This window comes from Wasmannia auropunctata, unplaced genomic scaffold (assembly GCF_000956235.1).
Source record: "Wasmannia auropunctata unplaced genomic scaffold, wasmannia.A_1.0 LD334555.1, whole genome shotgun sequence".
Taxonomy (NCBI): Eukaryota; Metazoa; Arthropoda; class Insecta; order Hymenoptera; family Formicidae; genus Wasmannia; species Wasmannia auropunctata.
In genome coordinates, this window is record NW_012028335.1 from 26911 (window position 1) to 37841 (window position 10931).

Genomic DNA, 10931 nt, shown 5'->3' on the forward strand with positions numbered 1-10931 from the left:
ATGTACAGGGTGTCCGGTATTATTGACAATGCGCTATTGTAAAAGTATAGCTGATTAAACTAAAGAGAAATATTTTAATGCTATCTGAGATAACATACAGATTAATATCTGAGATGATACATGTATAAATAGGCAATAAAGGGCATTAAATTTACAAAATAACACAGAAATTGTGAATTTAAAATATTTAAAAAATTTATTTTTAAACAATAATAATATTATTGATATCATATTATAACGTAATACATGTAATTAAAGTTTAATATTAAATCTAATAAAGTTATATGTGTACATCAAATTATGATAAAAAATTTATCTGTCTCCTTTTTTTAAATTAATATTTTAATTTAAAATTATTTTATTAAGTTACAAAAAAATCCTTTTAAATTGAACTTTGATTAAAATAAAAGAGGAAACATGAATTTTTTTGCTAATGTCCAGTTTGTTTATCTCTTGTGCATCTCTTGTGTGTCAAATTAAAATTCTTAAATATTGTTTAAAATAATACTATTACTATTAAAATAATTATCTGTTTAGTTATTATATAATCTCTGTTAAAATAGTTAAATTCAATAACAAATGAAACTTTATTTTGATAATCAAGCTAAAAGAGAAAGAAAAAACATACTAATTGCATAATACTAACATACTAACTGCGTTATATATACAATTTGCGGGTGTGGGAGTTATCGTAACTGTTTCATATTATCAGTAACATTCTTAAAAACCGATATGGGAAACAGCGACAAAGTTACTGATGGTTACAGTAAAGTTGACTGTTGAAAAGCGTGTTTCGAAAGACACCAGGTAAGAGAAAAAAGTCGAAATGAAAACAGAGAGGGAAAAGAGGAAAGCAAATAAAAATGCTCGTTTTCATTTTTTCTTTTTAGTTTCAAGTGTCAAATTTTGTAAGACCGTGTTTCAACATGAATAAGGATACAAGCGACATGAAGCGAAACCCAAGGGAGACTGCAAACATGTTCAGTGCTCTATTTTTCTGGTTTGTCACGAGTATTATACCTAAGAATATATTTGGCAAAAGAAAGCAGTAAATGCAAGAACGAAGTGTTTTTGTTCCTTAAAATAAAATTTTGATTTCTTTAAAAAAAATAAATTTTATAAGGAGGAAATATTTTTCTTTTTCTTATAGAAAAAAAGAGCTGCCTTTTTAATATGAAGAATTTTCTTTTTGGAAGCGAAATTCGGTATTTCTTCACATTAGGGGATGCAGCTCCGATGACCGTAATTTTGACATACGAGTATGTTATTGAGATGAATGTACTGATCAACTTTGGCTTTTAAATTAATTCGGCGGTCTTGTATAGTTTTTGATATATATATATGTATTTACTTAAAACTTATTTTCTAAATTTCATTATTTTATGACACCTACTTTGTATATGAACCTACTTGTACATGAACTCATGCAAATCAATAGAATTATAAATCTTGTTACGCCTCGTAAGTACGGGGCGGATAAATGAGGTCGACCTCTTACGTCGAAAATCCATGTGAATCAATGCAACCATAAACCTCATTGACCCATGATCAAAGGTGGGAGGGAGTGTGAACCTCGCTTCGCGTGGAAAGTCGAAAATCTACGTAAATCAGTACAATTATAAATCCCAGGAGGACTTGCTTCGGAAAGAGGAAAACACGTTCACTCAATACATTATTTATATATTATTATACACAAGGTGCCATAAAAAACGTAATGAAATTAAAAAAATGAGTTTTAATTATATCTAAAAAAGTACATGATACCATCAATTAATAAGAAAAAATTGATCAGTACCTTCATCTTTATAACATATGTCAAAGTCAAGGTTGGAGCTGAATCTCTTAATGTAAAGAAATATCACAAATTCTATTTTTAAAGAAGCAATTTTTGTATTTTATTAAGAAAAAATATTCTTTTCCTCAACAAAAGGAAATATTTTAGGGTTAGCTACTTTCAATCTTGTACATTTTACGTTTTATATTTATTTTAAAGAAATGGAAAAGCACTACGAAAACTTTATCCAAAATTTTTCTTTCCATTCAAAAAATTGAAGCAATTTATGTTGAGTAATATTTTTATTTTTTTCTTTCTTCATATCAGCTAACACATTCCATGTTAATTGTGTGTTAATAATCCACTTACACATACCCGTGCACATAATATTTCATATCGCATAACGGTGTATAGTCGTTATCACATATATAAGAGGGTATTTGTATATTTTTCTTGTATTATCCAGCTCTTCAATTTTCCTAATAAAACATCACCAAAGTAAATTTAGAACAGAAAATACACCTGTCCGTGGAAAGTATTTTTTCAATTTTTTTGATTTCTTGCGAATTATACATCTTTACATATTTTATCATGTTGGCGTTGAAGTAACAGATAATTATTTTGGGTCATTTTGCAAACATGTTTTCTATTTAAAGTTAAAAATTAATATATTGTGTGTTCATGAAATTTGTACGAAAATACATAAAGCCTTCAATTCTTCGTGTCATATGCATTTATCATTATTGATAGAAAAGAATAATGGGATATTTAAAATAGAAAGGGAATTTAAAAATAAAAGTAAAGAACACAGCTTTTGCTATTTTTTATTGCTCCATAACAATCATTATAGTCGCGAACACAATATACTGATGTAAAACACATACTGATTGTTTGCATAGGTGGATGCGCGAATTATATATGACGAGCGCTAAGCGTGATTTGGAAGGAATCTGACATTTATCGGCCGCTTAAAGTAGACGAATCCGAAACACTGACCGATCATCTTGAGAAGTGAGTATCGTCCGCGTTGGAGACAATAAACAAATATAATTATAAATACACATTATAACAGCGTTTGTAATAACCGTATCTCTCACTTTTGCTATATGGAATAATAAAAAAATTTTAATTATTGTTTAAAAATATACTGGTCAACAAAATTAACGCATAGGTAAATTTATATCAAAATATTGCATAACTTTAGGCAATTGTAACTCAGCGAAAAATGGTTATATCGAAAAGTTTTCTTTTTCATTCTTAAGAGTAAAGTCTGTACTTCTAAAGATTCTTTTAATCGATTTTGAATCTACTTTTTTTCCATCCGTCATCTTTTGAAAAGTAAAATCCGATTGTCCAAAGTTATGCAAAATTTTGATATAAATTTACCTACGCGTTAATTTTGTTGACCAGTGTATAAGGATAAACATATGTATTTATATATTATGTAATTTATATATGTATTTGTGAATATCAATTCGCTATTTCACGAACTATTATTTTACATTAAATACATTTTAAAGTTTGAATGTAGTAGAATGCGGAGAAAATGAGATTAATCAAATTTAACTAATAGATCTCCCCACTTTTCTATAATTCTAACGCATTTTTTATCCAGATACTGGAATCGCGAACTCGATAAACTGGAATACACCATGAGCAAAGCCGGACAGAAAGTGCCATTGAAAAAGAACGCCCGTCCGAGGTTATACAAGGCTATCTGTAACGCCTTTTGGTTGCCATATTTTATAGTCATATTTTGCACATTTATCCAGGTATGTCTGTAAGTAGAGACATTATGTCATAGTGATATTAGATCAAGTGTGTTGAGCATAACAACAAGTGTTGAAAAATATTCCCACAAAAAACAAGAGAAAAATTTATTATATTAGACGGTAATCTCTGATTAGATTCAGCTAACAATAAAAGAGAAAGAAAATTGTTAATCTGGGATATTTCTCTCTCTCTCTCTCTCTCTCTCTCTCTCTCCCCTTTCCTCTTCTTAAATTCATTAGATTTATAAGCTTGAAATTATGACATTTTAACATTAGAATTAAGTATAAAAATTTAAACGTTTTCGCTTTCAGAGCAGTGTAGTACGCATGGCAATACCGATCTTTCAAAGTTTGGTCATCGATTACTTTGCCAGAGATTCCACCGTGAAGAACAAAACAGAAATGGACAATGTACTGATCTATGTTGCATTTCTTGTCATTTTGAATGTCATCGAAGCTATAATTACACAACATGCAACAATGCAGTCGCAGCAAATCGGCATGAGAATACGCGTCGCCTGCAACTCCCTCCTCTATCGGAAGGTAATATTGCGGAATAATTTGGCTTCTAGTTTTTCCAAGGAAAAGAAAAAGATTTTTAAAAGTCTTTAGAATTGGTAAAACTGTTTTAATTAATGAAATAATGATTGTGTAATACTTTTATGAAATCGTTGGATCAACGCGTAAGCTTTATCTACGTTAGAAATCATAGATGTAAAAAAATAAGGATTCAATCGTTGGATTATATTATTTGACGTGGAAACCGATTTCAGTGTCGGAAGGATTAATTTAAACTAATTACCTTTAATGTTTAAAGAAGTGGCTGATTGTATTGAGATTGTTATAGTCAGATCATTACGTGGACTACTATACGGAATTGAGAATATGATAGTTATTACAGTTTCAAATATATATGAATAACTTTGGCGATTTGTCGTAAAAGTTTGAAAATTTTCTATAGTCCTATGTCTTTTACTATCCATAATATATTGATACTCATCGCAAAATCACACATGTCTTCTAACTGCATGTATTTCTTTAAAATACATTAAATTATATGAAAATGGAGCAAAACCAGATAATAACAATTTTTATTAGTTACAATCACAAGTATAGAAAGAAATTATTTTATAATTATTTTATAATTATTTTATAATTATGATATCCAAAATATTTTATATCTCTTACATTTCATCTTAAAGTCATAGCTAACAATTTGTTATTATATATATATAATATTTTACGTTAAAACTGTTTGTTAAATTGAGTTTTGTTATATTGTTTTGTTATATTATAAGTAATTTTAAGTAAAATAAGTTTAAGACTCTTGAGACTTATATATGCCTGTAATATAAATGGTACCATTACGACTGATTTATTTATCGTTCACAAAAAATTTTAAAAAATGATCATGTTTATTTAGAAAAACAGAAAATAGAAAACAATAGCATAAAGAAGAAATTTTGTTCACTAAATCCAATACTTAAATTATGTAATAGCAAGCTCTATAATCATTTCAAAAACTGTTGCAGTTATTACGATTAAATAGAGCATCTATGAACCAAATCAGTACTGGACATATCATGAATCTTCTCAGCAATGACGTTGCTTGCTTCGATGAATTAGCAATATATCTGTGTTATATAGTGATCTTACCAATTCAGGTAATCATTTTTTAATAATGTGAAAAACATACGTGTACTTCCAAGATATAAATTACACAGCACAACTTGATCATATTTTTCCTTTAACTAAAATCACTTAAATTAATCACTTTTATAGATTATTATTATATATGAATATATGTTAAAGCTATTGTAATTATCGTGTTATCTATTAAAGTTGGCCAGGTTTTTTTAATTTGCAGTTAGTGATCATAGGAACCATAATGTGGCAAAAAATCGGCATTTCGGTTCTTGTTGGCATCGGATCGATGTTGTTTATTGCCGTAATAATACATGGATCTTCCAGCTGGTTAAGTCGCCGAATCAGAGCCATGATCGCGCCACTGACGGACCGAAGAGTGCAGCTGATGAGTGAACTGGTAGCTGCGATACAGGTATTTCCCAAAAAGATAATACAGGATAGTATATGATTAGTTATTTTACGTAAACATATGCTCCATTGTTAACCATCTTATTGTTAAATTAACCAGATAACAACATTAATGTCTAATTGTGAAATTCTATAAGAGAACAATTTTATGATAGTTTACGATATATGATGGCTCTCGTTATGATGGATCTTTCAGGTAGTAAAGATGTATGCCTGGGAAAAATCGTTCAGCAAGATCGTGTCAAACACTAGAAAGATGGAAATCAAGAGGATCAAAATTTCATCGTTCGTGCGCGCCGTATATTTGGCCACCATTTGGTTTACCGAGCGATTGAACCTCTACTTCACCCTGATAACATTTGTTCTAATGGGAAATGATATGACTGCCAATGTGACTTACGAAATATCAACATACTTTTTCTTTCTTCGAATAACTGCCGGGCATTACTTTCCGTTTGGGCTGATAACATTGAGCGAATCGATGGTGTCTATAAAACGATTGGAGGTATATACACGCTGTCACATTATTTTCAAATTCACAACAAACTCTCAGTCCATCTTATCGATATTCCTATCACATACTTGCGATTAAATTTAAGTGTTTAACTTCTTGTACAGAACTTTCTGCTGATGGACGAAGTGAATAGGGGATGTTTGGAAACGGTGCCGCAGTTACAATCTAAATCTCAGAAACCAAACGAAACAATTAATAAGGAGAATCAAACAGAGAGATACATCTCGAAAGATAGAAGTATCAAACTTTCCGAGTTTCAGAAATTATCTGATCTTCCAGTTTACGTAAAGCTTCAGTGCGTTTCTGTCAATTGGATCAGCGGCCAATTGCCGCCGACTTTATGTGATATCAATTTAACTATCGAACCGGGCCAGTTGTGCACTGTGGTCGGCGCTGTGGGCTCCGGTAAATCGTCCTTGCTATATCTGCTATTGAAGGAACTAAATATTGACTCTGGTTCCGTGATTCTCACTCAGAACTCCTCCAGGTCTAACTTTCAGGACAATTTGTCTGATGGTTACTTTACGAGCAATTCAAATTTGCGCATATCTTATGCTAGTCAGGAGCCCTGGCTATTTGATGGTACTGTGAGGGAAAACATACTGTTTGGCCAGTCTTATGACAAGGCCAGGTACATGCAGGTAGTTATCATAGTACAGCAGAGCATTTTCAATGTAGATACTATTAATATCATCATTCTCATCTTTGTTATTTTACGACAGTATATTAATAAATTCTTAGATGTGGCACAATTCTTAGATCCTTCAATTTTTAGTTTTAATCATAAATATGAATCGCGACTCATTAATTGATTGCCAATAAAAAAATGATATTTCTTAGCGAGTATATAAACTTTGCTGAAATTTTATTCTGTGATTCCATCTATATAAAAGAAGAACATCTATTTTTTTAATGTTAACTATTTTAACATTTCCTACTCATATTATTTATTTCTTAATTAATTGAGAAACGTTTCAGGTGACAAATGTATGCGCCTTGACAAAGGATTTCCAACAGTTTCCGCAGGGAGACATGACGTTGGTCGGCGATAAAGGTGTATCATTGTCCGGAGGTCAAAGAGCGCGAATCAATCTCGCAAGGGCGGTTTACCGACAGGCAGATCTTTATTTGCTTGATGATCCCTTGAGTGCGGTGGATACTCGCGTTGCTAGGCATCTCTATTGGAAGTGCATCATCAAATATCTTCACGGTAAAACGAGGATACTCGTTACTCATCAGTTGCAATTTCTCAAACCGGCAAATCACATTGTCGTGCTCGATCGAGTGAGTTATCTAAAACAATCTTTAATCGCTTTTAAATAAAAGAATTTCTTATATTAAAAATTTATATATTAATTTGGCGTTTTTTGTTTCTTAATTGTATATAACATTAACAATCTATCTTGATATTTATTTATTTATATATTAAATTTTACAATTAATTAGAAGATTCTTGAGTAATAAATAGTTTTCGTACTAAATATATTTTTATTTTAATCGTTAAGGGTTTTGTGAAGATGCAAGGAAGCTATAACGAATTAGTACAGTTAAATAAAGGTTTCATTAAGATGATGGACAATTTGTGTCACAATGCGCAGAAAAAGGGAATAGACTCGAGAGCCTCGGAAATGAGAAGAATCACGAGACGAGACTCGGAATTATCGACCGCAAGTTCTACTGTATGATTATCTTTCACTTTTCAGTTTTAATAATGGAAAACGTAGAAACCAAAATTTTCTATGTTATCTTTATCTAATAATAACAGACTCGTAATACAATAAAATAATTATTGAAAAAATTTGTATTTTATATTTGCATTAAAAATATTAATATAGTTTCACTAATTAACAAGTAATAAAACACAATAAGAGGAGTTTTAGAAGTAATATTGCCAAAAAAGTTATGGTTTTCTCAAATACCCATTAATTTTCTTATACTCATTTTCTTAAGAATGTTTGAGCTATACAATCTTAGATAAAAGATAAAAATAAAACTTTAAAAACATAAATACAATTTGCGAAGTATTTTCTATCAAGAAATAATACAGCAATTTTTTTAATTCCAGTTTGAAATGTTGTAATACGTAACATTTTTAAGATAAGCAAAAATGAGCGAAAAATAAGTCCTAAAATCAACCAAAAAAGAAAAATATAATTAAAGAAGTTTTAGAAAACTACAAACATACAAAATAATATTAACGACAATATATCCAAAATTATTTAAACTATAATACAATTCTCAAAAATTAAAAGTGGCATTCGTCATTTTGGTTATTTGTAGAATTTATTTTTAGCTAGAACTAAGTTATAAATATATGAACTTAGTTTTTCAATAAAGTTAACAATGTCAATTAGTTTCCAAGAAATAAATGGGTGTCCTTTGGAAGACTTATGTCGGTGTCGGGTACCCTCTTATACTTACAATCAGATGTAACAGTGGAACAATCTATAAAACTTTTACATTTCTAGTAATGCGTTGGGATGTTGCACGTACATTTTTACAATAACATTTTTAATGATCTTAAGGCGTATTCTACTAGCCCGATGTCAAATTTATTTGCATAATATTCTCAAAATAATTTGCACAATGTATTCACAATGTAAATATATTGGTGCAATTATTGGTTCAATATTGGATCAATATTGAACAAACAAATTGTGCTATTGGTATTGTAGCTTTATCGGATTGCATCTACTGTACGCTCAACTAATTAAATTTTTAATTTGCAATCATGCAGCACTCGGATATCGATGTTTCGGATTTTATGAAGAACAACCCAGAAGCCGAAACAATGGCACACGGTCGTGTATCCGGCAGAGTGTACAAGGAGTATCTGCATCACGGCGGCAACTACTTCATCTTATTTATGCTGCTGCTGATTTTTTTTATCAGTCAGATCGCCATCACCGGGAGTGATTACTGGCTCTCATACTGGACCACTTTGGAAGAAGTCAGACGTATAGGAAATATTAGTGACAAACAGTTCGAGAATATGTACAATAATAGCTTTCTTGGGTCGATATTCACACTAAATCCAGACGGCCTGCTCAGCACTATAGATGCCATATACGTATACACATTTTGCATCATCGCCTGCACAGTTACCATACTGTTTGGCAGCTTTTTCTTTATGAAGGTTTGCATGAACTCGAGCTGCAATCTTCACAACACCATGTTCTTCAATCTGCTGCAAGCGCGCATGTCTTTTTTTCACACCAATCCTTCCGGTGAGCAGCACTCGCGAGATATCCAAGGGTAAAAAAATTGTTGACCTATAGTGAGATTTGAAGAAATACATTGGTGAAAATTTATTCAATTTTTAAAATTTTATACATTATGTTTTGGAATTTTTCAAAATTTTTGTACTTTAGAACTTTTTAGGAAATTTTTAAAATTTTTCAATACAAATTTAAACTTTTATTTTGACTTTAATTTAATTTAAAAGTGCTTAGAAAATTTACAGAGTGTATCTTAAATAACGTTCATTATTTATGTACGGTTCCTGGTAATAAACAGTCTTGTATTACTTTTTTCTATAATACAATGCTTAAACGAAGCGATCATTAATACAATGATTATAAATATGCGGAAATAAACTTATGCCAGTTATAAAATATTTCTTTAGTCAAACGTCAATCATTTGAATTAGCGCGTGCGCGGTAAGGATTATTAAATATAACTCTTAGATTCGCGATTTTCGTGTTCCAGGAAGAATTTTAAACAGATTTTCAAAGGACATAGGCACCATAGACGAGTTGCTGCCCAAAAAGATGTTAGAAACAATTCAGATATTTTTTGCAGTTTGCGGTGTAATGATAATGGAAATGATAATTAATCGATGGATGCTGATACCGACAGTGATTCTGATCGTTCTATTTTTCTTTGTGACAAAGTTCTACTTAAAAATCATCCAAAGTATTAAACGTCTCGATGGCGTAAGTAAGTATTGAAACAAGTTATTGTTTTTATCGAAAAAAAATCTTTTTACTTTAAATTGCCTTTAATTTCTAGATTTCTGAATCGTTTAACTATCGTCATTAAATTCGGACTATTAAATTCTTACTTCTCTCAGTCAGAATGTAATTCCCAGGATCTGTAAATTTCAGTTGTCAGAATTTGCGTTTGTTTTTTCAGCAAAGAGTCCATTGTTCTCACACGTGAATGCCACCCTAAACGGTCTACCGACAATCAGAAGCAGTGGCGTCGAAGAGATGATCCGAAAGCAATTCGACTTGATCCAAGACCGTCACAGCGGCACATGGTACCTCTTCTTATCGTGCTCGTCGTCCTTCATTGTCTTTATGAATTTAATTATGTGCCTGTTCCTCGCTTGCATTTGCTTCTCCCTAATACTGGTGAATGAGAATGGTAAATTAAAATTAATTAAAAGATTATTAAAAATTATTATCTATTAAAGATTAAATATTCTTCATGTCTTTCTAAGGATTTTGTGAAAATACAGAAATACGTAGTACAACAAAAAAAATTCTGAACAAATTAATAGAATCAAATAATCTTTTGATATGTAAGCTTCGGTATGTTTGTTCTTTTAATTTTACGTGTGATTAGTATTTTGAAGAATATTGGTTTAATTAAAAAAAATCTACTGCAAGACCCTTTCTTGATATTCATGTTGCAGACAGCGTAGACAACAGCAAAGCAGGTCTCGCTATATGGCAATCGTATCTGATTAGTATCTTAGCATACGGCATAAAAGAGTCTATTGAAACGATGTCGCTGATGACCTCTGTAGAAAGGATTCTTGAATATTCAAGTCTTCCTCAAGAGGAATCCATCATCTCGGAGAATCAGCCAC

At 30.8% G+C, this 10931-nt stretch overlaps 1 protein-coding gene across 1 annotated transcript in view; it reads left to right on the forward strand.

The window, feature by feature from the left end:
• LOC105458282 (multidrug resistance-associated protein 4-like) overlaps positions 1–10928 on the forward strand; it is a gene marked incomplete at its 3' end in the record, with an annotated part of 22234 nt that extends 11306 nt beyond the window's left edge. Inside the window, exons 3-14 of the mRNA XM_011703453.1 lie at positions 3390–3546; positions 3859–4089; positions 5079–5210; positions 5414–5605; positions 5798–6106; positions 6220–6756; positions 7094–7399; positions 7621–7794; positions 8853–9342; positions 9824–10054; positions 10250–10483; positions 10755–10928. Coding sequence (XP_011701755.1) covers positions 3390–3546; positions 3859–4089; positions 5079–5210; positions 5414–5605; positions 5798–6106; positions 6220–6756; positions 7094–7399; positions 7621–7794; positions 8853–9342; positions 9824–10054; positions 10250–10483; positions 10755–10928 — 3167 coding nt within the window. The remainder of the gene's footprint in view (positions 1–3389; positions 3547–3858; positions 4090–5078; positions 5211–5413; positions 5606–5797; positions 6107–6219; positions 6757–7093; positions 7400–7620; positions 7795–8852; positions 9343–9823; positions 10055–10249; positions 10484–10754) is intronic.
• Between the last annotated feature and the right edge of the window lie 3 nt (positions 10929–10931).